Source organism: Ambystoma mexicanum, chromosome 13 (assembly GCF_040938575.1).
Source record: "Ambystoma mexicanum isolate Mex_15411 chromosome 13, UKY_AmexF1_1, whole genome shotgun sequence".
Lineage (NCBI taxonomy): Eukaryota > Metazoa > Chordata > Amphibia > Caudata > Ambystomatidae > Ambystoma > Ambystoma mexicanum.
Window position 1 is genome coordinate 253,593,360 of NC_090938.1, and position 19,213 is coordinate 253,612,572.

At 46.1% G+C, this 19,213-nt stretch overlaps 1 protein-coding gene across 2 annotated transcripts in view; it reads right to left on the bottom strand.

Moving 5' to 3' along the window:
* LOC138521152 (zinc finger protein 398-like) overlaps positions 1-15,652 on the bottom strand; it is a 405,528-nt gene extending 389,876 nt beyond the window's left edge. The window contains exon 1 of one of the 2 annotated variants that reach the window (XM_069633731.1): positions 15,453-15,652. In XM_069633731.1, the coding sequence (XP_069489832.1) occupies positions 15,453-15,476 (24 nt within the window). In that variant the 5' untranslated portion in view covers positions 15,477-15,652. The remainder of the gene's footprint in view (positions 1-15,452) is intronic. The other variant, XM_069633730.1, reaches the window with a different exon arrangement.
* Positions 15,653-19,213: the final 3,561 nt, after the last annotated feature.

Sequence of the window (19,213 nt, forward strand, 5' to 3'; positions counted from 1 at the left end):
TCTCTGAAGTGGAAAACAACATTGGCGGGATTAATCGTCAACTGTCCCAAGCCTTAAGCCGCTTAAAAACCCTTGAATCAAGAGTGGATGATGGAGAGGGAAGGTCCCGCCGTAGCAACGTCCGCATCCTGGGCCTGCCGGAGGGGGAGAGGGACAATGCATGGAACTGTTCCTAGAACAATGGCTCGTGGACATCTTCGAGGCCCAATCCTTCTCAAAGTTCTTTTCAGTGGAGAGGGCTCATAGGATGCCTTCCGGCAAACCACTCCCGGGTGCTCCTCCCCGTACTATCATCGCCCGCCTGCTCAACTACCGGGACAGGGACACCCTCCTGCAACTGTCACGCTCGCAAGGGTCGATCACCCATAACGGCTCCCGAATCGCCTTCTTCCCGGACTATACCCGAGAAGTGCAGCGGGCACGACAATCGTTTGAACCATTCAAGAGACAACTGGCTCAACTGAATGTGAAATACGGCCTGCTCTTCCCGGCCCAACTTAAAATCTATCATAAAGGAACTACTGTTCACTTCAATGACCCACAAGAGGCCTGGAAATGGGCAGAGGCTCACATAGAAGGCGATTGGACTGCAACACCAAGGAGACCGAGAGGAAGACCCTGACCAGGACCTAGGCGGGCCTCCCCGAGGAGAAACCCAAACCGGGAGGGGCAGGAGATCCTGGAGCCAGCGGCAGAACAAGAAGAACACTGAACAAACTGTTGTCCCTTACTCGGGGGGCTTAGGAGCAGTGCTCTGACATGTGGGCGTGCACGGTCCACGCCTCTGATCCCGACGCATAATCTGTCCACCATGGAAAATGTTGACATTGGGCGCAAGAGAGGGAACTCGGGGGGGGGGGGGGAAGCTCTGATCCCTCCCCTGGTCAAACCTTTTTCCTCCCCCTCCGCCCCCTCTCTCTTTCTTGCTTCATTGGACTCTATCCAAGGGTCTGGTTTTTGAGCTGACACCTTAAGTTGTAGGTTCAGCAATGTTTGGGCGACAGGTACTTCGTGTTGGGGTGGAGTATAGGGTGGGGGTGAGTTGGGAAAAGTTCAAAACTTTGTTTGTTACTTCAAGACTGTCACATGCTTATAGGTCAAACAAATCGCTGTCCTTGGTTGGGGACGCTCTGTACCACTCCACAGGGCACCCCCGCTCATTTGGTACGGGCGGGAGCTATGCCGCCATCGTTCACTGATCGCTATCCCTGGAAAACCCCATCATGCGTAATTAATGTCCTCCGCACAAATTTGTACATCACTCATGGGACACACTAAATCTCTGAAATTCCTCACTTGGAATGTGAATGGGATGGGCTCGGGAATTAAACGGCGTCTTATCAGGCAATTTTTAAACAGACATTCCCTTGATGTGGCCCTCCTAACAGAAACCCACCTGGCCGGATCAAACTGTGCCTTTTTTCAGAGAACCAATTATTGCCTTGCCTTTCATGCGGGGTACACAATGGGCTCCAGGGGCACCCTCATTCTGATACACAAACGCATCCCATTTACTCAACAAACTGTAGAACAGGACCCCAGGGGCCGATACGTGTTCATCTTGGGAACAATCTAGGGTCAAACTGTAGCAATTGCTTCGATCTATTCTCCACCTGGGCTGGGACAGGAGTTACTGGATGACCTCACCACCCTTATAGGGAAACATCACCCTGATACTTACATCCTAGGGGGGGACTTCAATGACACTATGAATAATAACACTGACCGTTCCCATCTCCGGAATCGTAGCCCAGATACCCCTACCAGATTAGCCAACTTCACATCTGCTCTTGGGCTCCGAGATGTATGGAGGGAGTTACACCCGGATGATAGGGAATATTCTTTTCACTCCGGTGCCCACGGTTCCATGTCCAGATTGGATTATTTCTTTCTACCACATACCGACCTTCACAGAGCAATGTCCGCAGAATTGCTCCCTCGGGTCATCTCGGACCACTCACCAATCTCAGTGGAAATACGTATGCAGGGTCCCCTCCCCCCCAGAACGTGGAGACTTAATAGCTACTATTTAGGGTTCCCAGAACTGATAGATCGCCTAGAGGAAGTATCCGCCGAATATTTCGAAATTAATGAGGAATCGGTAGATAACCCTGTGACATTATGGGAGGCATATAAAACAGTGCTCAGGGGTGAGATTCTCTCCTGGACGACACATAAAAGAAACACCCGGCTCCAGGAACTACTAGAGGCCGAGAGGGAAGTGAGCAACTGGGAGACTAAGCACATTTCTGATCCCACGCCCGAGACTCATCGATCCCTTCAACGGGCCCAAGAGCGCCTTCGGAACAGAGCGATGGACGCTAAGCAGGCCCATTGGTAGGCTAAAGCGAGGATGTATGAACTAGGGGACAAGGCGACTAAATTGCTCGCCTGGCTGCAGAAAAGGGACGAGGGACAGCGCCATGTCCGGGAAATAGTTACACCACAGGGCGACAGCTATCACTCAGACGCTGGGATTGCTGAGGCCTTCGCAGCATTTTACGCAGACTTGTATCGAGCCCCAACCTCCCCGCTAAACCCCTCCCTCTTAGACGCAGTAACGTTGCGACTCTCTCTGAGCAACAGAGGGACCAATTGGACTCTGCCTTATCGGAGGCTGAGATTTCAGAGGCGCTATCTCAGCTCCAATCAGGGAAGGCACCAGGCCCGAATGGATTCCCTGTTGAAATCTGGCAAAAGCTAGGGGCAGACAAAATGGCGGCTCCCCTGCATAGAATGTTTCTTGCTGCCCGGGAACATGGGACTCTCCCACCAGATCTCTGTAAGGCGACCATCGTGGTCATTCCCAAACCTGACAAACCTCCACATAAATGTGCTTCCTACAGACCTATATCACTGATTAACGGGGAGGCGAAGGTCCTTGCTAAACTGCTAGCGAACCGATTACAACTGGTCGCACCCACCCAGGTCCACCCGGGCCAATGTGGATTTATGCCTTGCAAATCGACTCGGATGAATCTACGCCGTCTCCATCTGGCATTGGAGAGATCCCGATTATAGACGGACCTTTGGCCCTGTTGGCAATCGATTTCGAAAAGGCGTTCGATTCCATTCGATAGGACAGCCTCTGGGAGATCATGCACCGTATGGGATTCAGAGAAGCCTTTCTGGGATGGGTGAAGTTACTTTATACTAACATCCAAGCTGAAGTGAAAGTAAACGGATGGTCCTCCAGGTCCTTCCCTCTGGGTCGGGGTACACGGCAGGGATGCCCGCTCTCCCCCCTGTTTACCCTTGCAATCGAAGAACTGGTGCTTTGGCTTCGCCAAAATACGGCCTGGACAGGCTTTAGATGGCCAGAGGGATATGATGATCATACATCTCTCTACGCAGATGATCTCCTTTTATAACTGGGAGACCTGCCAAGGTCCTCCCCTATTGTAACACAACTGCTCATCCGCTTTGGTGAATTTAGTGGACTCAGAATCAACTGGGATAAATTTCTTTCCTGTAAGGGGTGGAGAGCGGGCAATCCCCCAGGAGTGCCCGTACCGAGTGGAAAGACAGGGCTTTCGATATCTGGGAATATGGATATCCGGGGACTTGACAAGTTATATAGAACACCATCTGGAAACTCCTCCCCCTGACACTTATGGGAAGAGCGTCACTCTTTAAAATCATGACCCTTCCCAGATTCCTTTACATCCTTCAGAATGCCCCACTCAAAATCCCATACCTAGAATTTCACCAAGTGGAGACACTTCTCAGAGATCTCATATGGGGGAGGAGGCCAGCCACGAATCGCGTTAACCACACTCCAGAGATCAAGCTGGGAGGGAGGAATAGGAGTTCCCCGTCTCCAAACTTACTATTGGGCATCACAACTGGCAGTAGTTAATGATCTTCTTCATGGAAATCGAGACTTACCTCACATACGCGCTGAGATAGCCACTATACAGAACACAGATCCGCTGTCCCTCCTCTATCAACCCCTTCCGAGAACTCCCCACCCACAACCACAACACACCTTATTATGATATGGAGACAGGCACACCGATTCATTGGGTGGCAAAACAAAGTTACTACCGCAAAACCCCTCTGGCAAAATAATAACCTAGCTGAAATCAGGAAATTTGAGCCATGGCCCAAATGGGTGAGAGCGGGGGTCACTAGAGTTGGGGATATGCTCACAGATGGGAGATTGACCTCATTTGACGACCTGCAACTACAATTTCAGATCCCAAACACGGAACGATATCATTACATACGCCTGGCCAACGCCTTAAGACCCTACTTAACAGCAGACACATTGGTACCGGAGTACACCCCTATAGAGCGTAACATCCTGCTGGCATATATTCCCACCAAATGCACTTCCATCCTCTACAATGCCATATCTTCCTTTGCCACCCCTGAACTGAATGAGCTAAAGGCGAAATGGGAAGCGGATGTGGGGGAAATAGATCCAGAGGACTGGATACAAGTCCTCGTGCATCCCCGGGAAATCGCTTTTTCCTCTAGGCTTCGACTTGTGCAGCTGCAAATACTGCACCGGGTATATTACCCTAGGACGCGCCTATACGGCTGGAAACGGGCCCCAAACCCGAATTGTCTGCGATGCGGGGAGGAGGAGGGAACCTTCATTCACATCTTGTGGGCATGTCCCGGATACAAACCTTTTGGAATGCATGCTGTAGTGAACTCTCCCGAGTTCTGACCCGTACCATACCACTGGACCCAAAGGCCTTACTCCTGGGTGTGCCTGATGAAATCGAGGCTAACAAGTGGGAGAGATTGCTCCTGTATACGGCGATGGGACTCATTAAGCGTAATATAGCACAGAAATGGGGAGCCCCTGATTCCCCGACACTGGACCAATGGAAATCGGATATGGACACATGCGCTATGATGGAGCGTAGGATCTACTTAGCACGAGGCTGTCCCAACAAAGCCTCGAAAATAAGGGATAGATGGGAAGAAGAAGTGACCCGAGAATCCCTCTTACATGCTGGGGAGCGGGCACTGGGTATTTTGTACTACACGCTAATATATGTACTGAGAAAGCTGTTCGACCTCTGATGATATGTATACTACCTCTGTTGATTATGAATGACCATGACTGTCTTTATGTTGATTTGCTTTGGTTGTTTTTTGCGATTATTGTACTATAATAATAATAATAAAATACTTTATAAAAAAAAATTAAAAAAAAAAAACAACTTAAGACCCGATTGTTCAATGAAGGAGCAGCTTAGAGAACTAACAGTTTATTCTGTCTCTTGCCTAGGATATTAGATCCGAGTTGTAGATTTTCTGTGTGCTATATGGTCTGCCTTTGTGAGCGCTCTGACAAACAGATAGATAGATAGATAGATAGATAGATAGATAGATAGATAGATAGATAGATAGATAGATAGATAGATAGATAGATAGATAGATAGATAGATAGATAGAAAGGCCTTGCAGATTTACTTCACTAGAATGGCAAGTGTTCTACATAACTGTTAAGTAGTACAAATTAAAAAGTTCTATTGGCAGTCTTACATTTTATTACATTTCTAATTTGTGTTGCAATCGCTTATACACCAAGTGAGTGCCGATATGCTCTGTCGAAGAATGGATGTTGCTCACCATTCCATTTGAAATCCAAATGTTGCTCATTGTGTAGAAAAGGTTGGGGACCCCTGGTCTAGATTATTGATAGTGGCAGCTATAAAAGGGGCCATAGTGTCGTGGGTCAGTTTGCGCAAGCTCCTGCACGTCACTCAAATCTTTTCAGCTTTTCTTTTCTGGAAACGTGGAAGAGACATACTCCAGTCCAATATAGATCATACCATGGACAAGGGTTACACCCCAAATTGGTAATGCAATGAGTTTGGGTAAGAACCCAGTCCAGGATTCTACCCTTAACGTGTGTGCGCGTCTTAACATGTTGTGTGAAAACCAGATCACAGAGTGTTTTATTGACTAATGTCAATTGGAAATCTGATGTGTCGTCATACACCAGATTGAGATCACCCAAAATCAGTATTTTTGATTTAGGTTTCAGGCTGGCTACGATTAGATCACAAAAGTTAATTAAAACGTCTGGCATGCTCTGAGGTGGCCTGTAGATGAGATGAAAAAGATATTTATAGCTCAGAACAAAGAATCAGGACCAAACATTTTAACAAACACATGATCCCAAATCATCAGTCAGCAGCAGAAACCATGAGATTGTTTTTAAATTTCATATTATGCTTATCAATATGCTTATCAATATTACTAAAAGGAACTGTTATTCAAAATAAATTCTTAATTATTATCAAAGAGAATGTCTGATACATTTTAAATTAGAGATTATATTGATAAATATGGTCCTAAAGCACCAATTCGAAAATAGTGTTATTCATTAAAAAAAAGATTCTTGTAGCCAACAGCAAACACAGTGGTTATCCAAAACGAACAAAGATACTGGCCCATGAAATATATGTCGGTTGATTAAATCACTTTCAAGTGAAGTTTTCTCAGGTCTTAATTACATGGGCAAACGTATGAGTGCACCTTAACCGCAATAGTTCGATTCCCTTGTTATACTAACATTTATCGGGTCAAGAGGAAGATACTCCATAATGGAGCAACACATTCCTTGCTGTTCTCTACAAACAGTAACGCTTTTGTATCCAAACTCAAAGACTGTGCAGCATCGCTCACCCGCCATTCACTTGTTCCTCTAAAGAATGTTGGCTGCTTCACTGTCAATCAGGATCCCTGAAAAGCTGGCACTAATTAAGTGTTAAAACCCGATCCGGCAAACCAGAGACGGTCTTCATGCTACTAGCACCCCGGGTTGCCAATCTGGTAACCTGATGTCCTGAGAGCATTGTATTTTAATTCAATGAGTGAGACGCCTCGCAGCGTCCCACTCATTGAATGAAAATACTTCAGTAAAACGACTGCCATGAATCTGGAAGGCATGGCTCCATTCTTCCATTTCCATGGCGGCCACAACGGAGCAGAAGCAGTAGCAGCTGTGGCGTCATCTGCTGCCACCGCAATCAGGTAAGTAGGGAGGGCTTATGGGGGGACGGGACATGGAAGGTGGGGAAAGCAGCCACCCGGCAGCTTAGAACATGGGTTTACATCAGGAGATTCGGATCTTCGTGATATCTCCACGGCAGATTTTCCCACGACGGAAATGTTTGCATGGGAAATGCACGAACATAAAATGTTTGTACATTTCCCATGCAAACATGCAGGGGTGTCCCCCGCAACCCCTGCTCACTATACTGTACAGTATAGTGAGCAGGATGTTGCGGGGGAAACCCCTGCAGCCCCCGGTTTTTTGTGTGTTCTTGCTTCTTTGTTTTTTTTGTTGGTTCTGTCGGGATAGTTGCAGGGGTATCCCCTGCAACCCCCGCTCACTGTAGTGAGCAGGGTGTTAAGGGGGACACCCCTCCAGTCCCCCGCAGCCTTTTAAAAAAGAATGTTTTCACACCAACTCCACCAAAACACCTAAACACATACCACGAAAAGTTCGAACTTTTGGTAGTTAGATCTTTTCGTGGTGTGTGTTTTAGGTCTTTTGGTGGGGTCGGTCATTTTTATTCAGACATTTCGTCCTATTCCAGAGATTCAGCCTGCATTCCTTGCCTCCTGATTGGCTGACTCCCCTGTGCCGGGTGCTAATTGCTGAAACGTCACCACAATTCTGAGGGTTATGATGGCTATGACACAGCCAGCATCTCACTTGCTTCCCCGTCAAACCAGCTCCCCTTCTCACCTCGTTTTCTCTTATTTCAGCCCCCTGTCTGCTCCATCTCGATCATTTGTGGATAAACAACATGGGAATTGCATCCTTAACCACTTCTCTGCCTGGTGACCATCTTTTGATGAGCTGGCAGTTTTATGTATTGGGTGTGGGATGCTTCATGATTTGATACATCAGTGAATATATGGTTGCTGACAAGGACCAGATATGGCGTGGGACTCAAACACAGAGACACTGCAGTAAAAGGTGGAGTAGCAACATGTATAAACCCAACTATCTAACTCTAAAGCAACTGACTAGTGTCAAGGGCTCTGCAGTAATCAAATGTAATGCACACTATGTGAACCTTATTGGGTAAACACTGCATGCATATTACATGTATATTTGTCAACATTACATGTTTGAATTGTATGTTAAAGTGGTATGACCATGATAAAAACAGATTGTTTTGATGCATTGCATGGATATTCAGCAGACCATCATACACAGGGAACGATAGGGTCACTGCAGACATGTAGCAAGGGAAGCCCAGGCCCCCACCCCTCTAGACTATCAGTCATGTCAGACCGCCCTCTCCCCACTATGATCGAATATGGTACCATCATGGACAAACTTGCAGAACGCCATCTTTCAACTTCCATTGCTCTACAGATGGTAATGGTACCATTACGGACACACTTTTGGACCAGACTCTGCAAACTCGAGATGATGTCCTAGGTGACAGAGTCCTCACCCCATCCCATGACAAGAATGGTGACTGTGACCCAGGCAATCGGGCCTTCCAGGACCATAGGACTAGTGCAATGTTATGCCCGCAGGTGCAAAAAGAAAGGGATTAGCAGAACCACCCCTCTTCACATAAGGACACATAGATTCAGAAAAGTGTTGTATTGTGCTACTCCTCAACACTTCTCTCCAATTCTGGTACTACGGCTTTATATGTATGGACGGGGGCAGGAACCACCTGTAGGTATGTGAGGAGCAGTGATCCAGCACGCAGACGCACTAGGACCGTAGGAAGTTATCCAAAATGGGGTGAAGGAATACAAATGAGATGGGATGCCTAAAGGATGCTTTCGCCGCCACTTTCTCACCACCCCTTCCCCTTCGGCAGACTCACACCCTGACAAAGCCCTTTCTATGCTCCACTCTGCTAGATCTGATACTCTTGATGCTCTTGCCCCTGTCATGAGGATCCGCTTGAAGCCCAAAATAAAGTGCAACTCCTAGTACGACTCAGACCTCATCATCCTTAAACGCAAGTGCAGGGTGGCTGAGAGGAAATGGCATGCTTCCTGTACATCCTCTGACAAACTGGCCTGACTCCTGCTCCAAAGGCAATACCGGTTCTCTGTCTGCACCAAGAAGAGAGCCCTCATCCATGCCTGCGTCTCTGCAGCATCCAACAACTCAGCCAAACTCTTTAAAATCTGCAAGGAGCTGGCCAATCCTGCTGCAGTCTCTACCTCTCCTGTCCCTTCCCAGACCCTCTGCATGGCCCTGGCTTCTCATTTCATCTCTAAAACTGAGGAGATCCTGTCCTCTCTCTTCCTCTCCTCCTCCTCCCTCTACTCCCCGCTCTTCCTCTGGCCCTTCTGTGGACACCCCTCCTCCCTCCTTCTCTGCCTTTCCCCTGTTCTCCCCAAATGAGGTTTCTAGACAAGTGTGATCTATGAAAGTCTCGTCAAAATAGGTTCTCCCCAGTTCCTCTAAAACCATCAAGGACCACATTGACACCCTGGCTCCTGCTTTGGCTAACTTCTGCAGCCACTCCTTCGCCACTGGAATCTTCCCTTTCCCCCTGAAGGACTCCCTTGTGCAGCCTCTTCTTGTGAAACCCTCAGCCGACCCCTCCTGCCCTGCAAACTACCGCACAATCTCCATCAGTCCTTTCCTGGGCAAACTCCTGGAAAAGCTGGCCATCTCCCAGCTTAATCTTCACTCTGAATCGGTTGGCTGTCTCCATGACCATCAGTCTGGCTTCAGAGCTTCCAGAAGCACGGAAACTGCTCTCCTGAACATCTGTGAAGACCAGCTCTCAAACCTTGACTCCAATACCCCCTGTGTCCTCATCTTACTTGCTCTCTCCTCTGCCTTTGACAAGGTCAACCATGCCATCCTGCTCAACCGTCTACATAATAACCTTGGTATCACCCATAAGGCCCTGGCCTGGCTGACCTCTTTCCTCTCTGATCGACCCTCCAAGGTCCAGCTTGGGTCCTTCCTCTCCTCTATCTCTATCTGTGGTGTTTCCCAGGGTTGTAACCTCTCTCCCTGGTTGTTCAACCAATACCTGGCACTTCTTGCCCACTGCATTGCCGATCTCTGCCCCAAATTTCAGTGCTATGCGGAGGACACAACTCATTTTCAGGATCCCTTCCGCCAACTCTTCTCCATCTCTCATTTCTGATTGCCTGTCCGCTATCCAGGAGCGGTGTGCCGCCAATGGTCTCTGCCTTAATGCCAGTAAGACAGATTCTCCTCATCGCCACACCTGCTCCCTCCTTTCCTATCGCTCTCTGGTCGGCCTCTCTTGGTCCTCTTCCTTCTCCCACTTGTGAGGCTAAAAACCTTGGGGCCATCTTCGACTCCACACTCTCCTTCTCTCCTAACATCTCTGATGTCTCACTACAAGCTGCACCTCCTCAGAGGTATTGTTCCTTTCCTCTCCTCCCCCCAGAAGCTCACCGTCTCTAAAGCTCTGGTTCTCTGTAGGCTGCACTAGTGCTACAGCCTCTTTCAAAATCTGCCTGCTTCTACTCTCCACCCTCTGCAACTCATGCAGAACAGGACTGTGAGACTTGTCCTTGGCCTCAAGCCCAGGGATCTTATCTCTCCAGCACTGAAATATCTACACTGGCTCCCAGTGGCTGCGAGGATTAAGTTCAAAACCCTCTGCATTGTCCACAAGGCCTTCGGGGGACTGGAGCCTCAATACCTTCTACACTCACTTCCTAAATATCTTCCTTCTCAAGCGCTTAGCTCATCCGCCTCCAACTCCCTCTGGGCCAGTCACTTCTCCAAGCAATGAGTTGGTGATAGATCTCTTTCTTCGGCTGGGGCCTCCCTCTGGAATAGCCTCCCTGAAACTTGAGGAGAAACCATCCCCGGTTCCGGAAGCACCTCAAGAATGTCCTCTTTGCTTCTGCTTTCTCTCCTCTTCTCCCCTGCTGAACTCCTGACTGAAACCACACTGGTCACCTGGCTACCCTCTGATCTCGGGCCCAGGTGCCCCCTCACCAGCTGCACATCTGCACTGCCTCCCAGGCAGCTCCTGCACTTGGGGGCTGTTTCTGTATCCCTACAGTCCCCACTAGCTCTTGGCACTTGATGTCTGCACTTACCACAAGCTGGTCACACTTTTTACCTATTGTTATATTTATTTAATTATGTATTATTGTTGATCCTATGTACTGCACTGCCCCTCCTCCTTTCCCCCGCAGTTTCCCTTTCCTCCCTCCCCCGGACTAGTGCGTTTCCAATGTCACATGGCCTAGTAAAATCGTGGTCTTTCTTCCCTCTGTTCCCTCTACCTTGCCTCGTCCCGCCTTGAAACAGTTGTGTATAGGCGCGTTAGAAATGCCATAACATATCATATCATAAAGGAAAGGGGAGATGAAAGGATAGTGGAGAAGTGTATGGGGGGTGGGTGAAAGGAGAGGACATGTGAAAGGACAGAGGGGAGTCGAATGGCAAGGGGAGTAACTGGATTAAAAGGGGCGAGGGTGGGGGATGGAAGATGATAGGAGGGTGGAAGAGAAGAGGGGCTGAAAGTGGTAGTGATTACATGAAAGGGTGGGGATAATGGGTGAAATGGGGAGCAAGTTGGGGTGAAAGGGGATAGAGGGTAAGAGGGAAGGGAGAAATTTGAAAAGGGTAAGAGGGGGTGACAGGGGGAAGCGAGAGGGTGACAAGGGGGAAGCGAGAGGGTGACAGTAGTAGCAGTGTTATATAAGGGGAGTGAAAAGGGTGAAAGAGAGGGTTGCAAGGGGAGTAAGATTCAATGGGGGGAGTGAAAGGGATGGGGTGAAGAGAATATGGGATCAAAAGGTAGGGAAGGTGGGACTTGTGAAAGAGGTGAGGGGGAAGTTGGGAGTGAACGGGGAGAAAAAGGAGAGATTAATAAATGGGTCAAAAGGGAGGGGGTGAAAGGGGAAGGAGGGTAAGAAGAGGAATGAGGGTGAAGGGAGCGATAGTGGACAAATGGGGGAAAGAGAAAGTTGGTGAATTGGTAGACTCGGTCAGCGAGAAGGGGGTGAGTGAGAAGGGTGAGAGGTGAAAGGAAAGGTCGTGAGAAGAGAAAGGAGTTCGACAAGGTTGAAACGGGAGAAGTACAAAGAGTTTGTTTAAGAAAATAAAGTGCTTCCCAATTCCCCGCTTGTTAACATATCTCACATCTTGCCCATATAGAAGCCCTCAAGACAACAACAATTTCCACTTAATCCTTATGTGACTATTTCTAAATATCGCATGCACGACAATTCTTCATTTAGTGGTTAATGATTTCTGGAGTCTTTAGTGCACTACTTTAGCTCGAGACTAAATGAAGTTCATGATTAAAAGTCCAAACAAATTTCTCTAGTTGGATGAAGCAATTTGGAGACGCTCTTGGTTCTGCCAATTGGTGGCGAACCAAACATGGCACTGTCCGGCTTTGGCAGTGTAGAGTAATGACACACTCGACATGTAAGCTAAGTGGTTCCAGATTTCTTTGTTATGCAACTCTTTCAGGAAGGAGTTGGATAAAGGCTGTGGGAACTAGGGTAAATCCAACAACCCAAAAAGGGTAGATGTAACCAATCAGTTTCTAATATATAAGTTCAGAAATCTACACTTATAAGTCCTTGTCTCTTCCGCACGACAACCAATTTTAGAAACAATATCCAACAAAGTGGCCAATGCAAAGTCTCAATTCCTACTTTTTATAAGTTATTGGCCACCATGCCACCCTATGCTTTAAACAAGTGTCTTAATATTGGGCAAATACAAAGTTCTCCAACCTAGTCTTCAGAGTACAACCACCAATCTTTCAGAAACGAAACAAAAGTACCTTCTGGAAAGCCTTTTCTTGGGCCTGCTCACTTTCTAGTCTCCCCTCAGTCTTCCTGCTTCCTCCGAGTTCCTAGACATCCTCCCGCCAGGTATTAGATTCAGGGATTCTCTAAATCAGGTTTATGCTTAAGCTTCAACACATTTCCCAAAAGGTCTTTCTTGGACCTTGGCTTTCTTAGGATTTTCAAAGGGTAATTCCTGGACATTGGATTTCTTAGTATTGCAACGTGTCCCTGTTGTACCTTGGCTTTCTCAGGATTAATATGTGTTCTCCCGCCGGCCCCCCTTTACAAGAGTCGTTTTCAGGCAGCCAATATTGTAACGCTCTTTTGCCACAGACCAGGGTCCTCTACTTACCATGCCTTGGGATTTCAGGTGGAAAGCCTTGTGGCTTGAGCCTTCCCATTCTCCCAAGGATTTGTGAGGCACTCCCCAATCAATTTGGTTTCAATTCTCACTGCTAATTGGGTTCCCCCCCAACCCCCCCCAGGACAGCCTTAATCTTGCTCTTTGTTGAAGTATTAGGGAAGCTTGGTTGTCGGTCTGGTGCTCCCTCTCATTGTCAACGAGGGTCAAAGAGCATTTAAAGCAGTCCATGGCATGAGGTGCCACCTCGGTTTCTTTCCTCAAAGTATGCAGCACTGCAGTGGTCTCTTCCGTCTGTCACAGTTTGTGCCGCTCGAGCAGATACAACACCCACAATCGTCTCCTTGCTCATTCCCCTTGAGATAAATATCTGTAAGCCCTCTGCCAGGTTTTATGGACCTTTCAGATTCGTGGATGATATTCTTGTCCCAGGGGTTCAATATTTAGCTCCGATCCTCAGGCCATGGGTTCTCCAGCACAGCCGCCTGGGAGATGTGGTCTTCTTCAGCAATGTCTGCCCATGCAATCTTTAAACCAGGATTATCTGGTGGAACAGAAGGCCTGCGATATTCTTCCCTTGCCAGCCTGCTATACCAGAATGAGGCCTTGCTGGAACGCGACACAGATGCCTAATTTGACATACAGCTGAACTGGAACACATTCATGCTTTGGGAACACATCCCAGACAAACCCCAATGGATAGGTACTCACATCCCTAATTGTTCCCCGTTGATAGAAGGGCACTTATGGAAACTCCTGCAGATCAAGAACCTTGTCTCTGGGTCTCCCATCCATCCTCACAAGTCAGCTAACTTCTTGCTGAAGCCGACCATGACTATGGATGCGAGACCCACACCCTGCTCTATTTATTCCTTACTATCATAATCCTCCAAAAATCCCTCCTTCCCTTTGGTGCTGGACCAGCAGCAGCTCAACCCTCCATGCCAAGCTAAGTGCAGGCCACTCACAGCTAAGTGCTCACCTTGATGGCAAGGCCAGCTTGCTCGCCACGGTTGCTGGGCCACTCAATGCTGGGAAGGCAACGCTCCCTAACTTCACACTAAAGATCAATGCCTAGCATGTAAACAGGGACAGGACATGAAACCCTGCAGATGTTTGCCGTGATCCTCAGAACTGCATTGTGTGGTTGGTTTTTCATGGGGGTGGAGCTCTGTAGTCTGTGATTGTTCAAGGTGTAAGTGTTGGGCGATCTCTGAGGAAACTATTTTAGGGGGAAACGCCAGGGGTACTCCAGGCGGCAGGAACAGACCATACAATAAATTATGCAGAAGAGAAGATGGGGTCGGGGTTCAGGGTGATTTGGGGCGCTGCACTGAATACTGCAGCAGGCCTGGTGGGAAATGGTGGTGATATGGGGTAAGGGGCGTATGTAAAGGGTATAAGGTTCAGAAGTTACATACACAAGCTGTTAACCTGCATTGTTGATGTGCAACGAGATATAGTGGTGATGGTAAAAAAAATGTAAAACTATATACATTTCCAAAATATCACAAAGCCACGATTTGGGATTGCATGGGATATTTATCATTTCATCCAGTCCCGTTTTATTCTGGATCTAGTAGTTTCGTTTTCTCCCTCATTTTAAACTCATGACTACAAGTACCAGAATTCAAAGAAAAAAACAGGACCAAATGACACACTCATGCATAGCTTGGGGAGACATGTGGCTCTACACTTACAGGAATTATTTCTCCTTCACTCTTGCTAACTGGTTCCAGTCAATTAACCTACGTTAGCGTTCTCTCCCGCTGGTATGAACACTAAAAGATTGAATGCCACAGTTTGCCATGGAATAATAATGATAGTAATAATGAGTGTTATTATTCTATTTGTATAGTACTCATTTACTTTCAAAACGTGTAAGCATGCACGTAGTTTGATTTGACTTCCACGACAAAATGACGGAAGCTGTTTTCCTAAAGGTATCTATTAAAGTAAAGTGGTACTTGAAAGCCGAAAGTAAAAACAATGGAAAATATCAATCTTTTACGACCAGAAAAACGTCTGCAGTCTACACCCCAGGGAGGTGAGCTTGGCCTGCGTGAAGATGTGGCAAGACTTGTGCACATTGATCATCCCTACAGCAAACAATCAACTAGCAATCGTTTGGAGGGTACACCCCATCCTTTTGACAACAAAAATACACAGATACTGCAAATATGTGCTTTGTCGTGCAAAATGTGCCCATATTCACATGCATGTCATAGAAGTTCTTGTTTGTCCATCATTGACCCTCATTGAAACTCAGATACGTTGAGATGTGTGTAAAACCGTCCCCCTTGACAGACTCGTCCCTGCTCACCTTATCCGGGTCCCGCCAGGACATATTTTTGCTTCAGATTAGGAGTTTATTTTGCACGTGAATTATCAGAATCCGGTTATTCCTCAGGCAGCTGGTAAGAATTAAGGACCAAGCACTTGCATTCAGCTCCTTCCACTTCAGAGGAACTGACAGACACAGAGCTATGGGTCCTTGCGTTTCTAACATGCTGCGCAGGTCCAGAGCTCGAGACACTAGCCACCGGGACACGCGCAACGATGCTATTCTCTGACAACGGTACCATGTAATCTACTCTCTTGGGGGATTTTCCTGCGTCTTTTAATCATTTATCTTTCAGTGCAAATGTAGCCGAACAAAAAAAAACAATCAAAACATATTCCACTAAATTGTAACCTAATAAAACGGAACTAAAACGTCCATTAAAAAAAATCCAAAACATTTTAAAGTAATCTCTGTTTAAAACATGTTATTATTCGCTCTAAGAAAAGTTACTAAACGGCGTATCTGTTATCCGTGTACGAAAAATATGTGACAATTCAAACGAATCTTGTTTCCCGTGAGGTGGGCGGGGGCAGACGGAATCCGTCTCGACTCGAGGAAACGCGGTGAATAAACCTCATACAGAGCAGCACCCACTACAGAGCCGCAGCGGTCTCGGTGCTCTCTTAACTATCTAGCCGAGAAACTCGCATTCACAGGAGCCCAGCACACCACCAGAAGTCACAACACTGATTGATATATTGAAAAACAAAGAACCGCAATAGGGGAATACATATGAAAAATACCTTGTCCACCCTGTCTATGGAACAATTTAAGGTTCCATGTAATAATGTCCCTGCAAAAATGACATACTTGCCAACCCTACTGATTTAGGCAGTTAGGCTAATGCTTTTTAAGCAGTCCTACCCCCTACAGATTTGGGTGACAGATCCTACTGCTTTTTACAGTGGCAGGTAATTCATGTGACTCTAAGGCAATTGGGCGGATAAGTGATATAATTGCGTGATGGCTCAGATCAATCCAGTGACCTGACAGCTACATGACTCTGCCCTGCTCTCTTACCAGGACAGACCTTGTGTGAACTACAAGTGAAGGCAAGTGGCAGAGCATACCATCATCACACAGCATCTGCCTATCAGACTGATGAGGGTATCAGTCTCCATGTTGTTCAGTGTTCAACCTGCACGGCAGGAATACATATGTACTGCCAGGGCTGCTGCTACAGAGCAGCTCTGTGTGTGTGATTATTTTCTGTGAAGTTGGGTAATTGAATTTGGTGTTACCATTCACAATTATAGGTTTTTAAAATTTGAGCATCTTTCCATGTTGTGCTGTTTGATGGGTTGTGCATTTTAGAATGCTCCAGTGGTGCCAACAATGTATGTTTTGTAATTTATTGTGATGTCATAGTTATGCTAAGTATTATTTTTGAAACTTAAAAAAAAAATCAGCAGTCTCCCACCTAAATCAGTAGGGTTGGCATGTATGGTTATAGGGCCTGCTGAGTGTAAACTGAGCACACAGGAGGTAATACCAAAAATAAAGGTGAGTTTAGTGTTCCGTCCTTCACTTTAGAAAGGACCTGAAGGGTTCTCATCAAAGAACATATCCCAATCCATGATCAGTTCCTCTCAACCCTACTTCGGTCCCACCAGATATCCTCCCCTGCCAAACCCATTCCAGCTCAACTGCTACCCCAGCATTCTACTCATACCTATCAACCTTTTGTCTTTAGAGTGGGGGAAACCAACAACTTTGATTTTGGTCGGTGAGAGCCCATTTAACAGCATGGACAGATTAGGAGCTTGGCAGGTGAGTGAGCGTATTCCTTGGCGAGTGACACCCTCCAAAAGTGTGTCGGTTGTGAGGTATGTCTTACTTCTAACCCTCTGTCTGCATCCCTACAAATAGCTCCTCCTCCCTCCATAACCTCTGCATCTCTGCTTTCATTCATTCTCCTTACTTGTACAACGGCATTGGAACAACCCCCCAAAAATGTCAAAACTATACCATCTCTTAATGCTTCGAGACCGGACTCAAACTACGCTTTCTGTCCTCTATCCTCTGAAGGGGATCCCTCAACCCTCCCCCTAATGGACTATCCCATGCTTAGTTACAGCTGTATATATTATACCTAATCAAATTGAGGAGCCTTTCTTAATCATTGACTTAGTAAGCCTACTGTTTACAGAATTCCTAATTCTATGTCTTTACCAAACTCTAATCCAGCATGCATGAACATTTTAAATTAGATAATGTTTGTATGCAGATTTGAAAATGTAAGCAAATGTTCAAAGGATAGTACTATGCAAGTAAACATTTACTAAGCCCATATCATTTTAGAATGTAATAAACATTTTAGTAACGAATATATGTTAATGAATAAATGGTTTCATGTCTTTATAATGAATTACTAAATAACAAAAACCTTTTTCAGTGAAAGAAAAATAACGAAAAATGTGAACATTTTTCTTCTTTTTTTTATTTGTTGGTCCTCCCAATACCCCAGTTACCCCATTATTTCCCCCTCCCCAAATCCCCCCACCGTTTTTGATCCCTTACTCCACCCCATATATACCTTTTACCAAAAATATGACAATTTTTTCATGATTTATTTTTCACTGAAAATGTCATTCGTTATTTATTTTTCGTTATTGACATCGAATAAACAATCCGCAAATATTTAATAGGCAGTTTAAGCAATGCTTAAAGAATATATGAACTGCGTGTAGGAAAGAAACACTTATCACTGCATCAGAACTGTTATTTAAGTATGCCACCTGCTTGATAAGAGCTTGAGAAATGTTAAAGCAAGCATTTCCCGTTGTCTAGGGAAATTATTTACCATGGCTTTTTGCCTAAATTAAAGTGGACTAGCTATGTCTGTTTGCTTGTCCATGTCCCAGACTTATGCATACCATTATATGTCCTCTTCTTCGTTCCCATGTACTCTAAAGCTGTTGTAAAAGAACCCTATCCATGCATGACCTCTACTACTGTATTGCTTCCTGAACGGAAGGACACCCCAACTCTCAATGAATACAAAATGCATGGCTCTGTTGCTTCCCTGATAGGTTCCCGCTTTATAAATCCCAAAAATGCATGCCTAAATGTCGAATTAACTTTTCATGGGTTTATTAATTCTGTTAGGGCAACATAAGCAATGTAATGACCATTAATGTACAATCCCAACCCACAATTCGGGGCAAGTAGAACAGACAGTATGTATCTCACAATGTATTTAAAATAATAAAGTAACTTCAACTAAGGTGGTCTCCAGCTTTCCACCATGGGGATCACTATAATGTTATAGGCTCAGTTACAATTTGTCATTCAAACTAACTGTAACTGCCTACTAGAATCTCACTACTGGCTCTCATGCAACCATTCAAAGCAACTTCATGTATTTATTTATTTAAAACATTTGTTTTACGCCCAGACCCTGGGGTATCATGGCGTAGTTACAGACAGTTTGGTTATTACACAACTACAAGATACAATAACAAATTGCATTTTCATCAAACACTTGTGCATAAAAAATACATGCTAACTTATTTACAAGCTGGAAAAGGTAACGTTCTAGTGTTGTGGGGTGAGGTCTGGTAAGTTAAGGTTGCTTAAATAACCAAGTTTTTAATGACTTTTTAAAGCATTGGAAGGACTCTTCCTTCTTGATATTTATCGGGAGTGCGTTCCAGTGTTTAGGGGTCAGAACTTTAAAGCTACTCCCCCCAGCCCTAGAGCTTTTGTAACGTGGGATTTCAAGGAGTGAGTTGTCATTC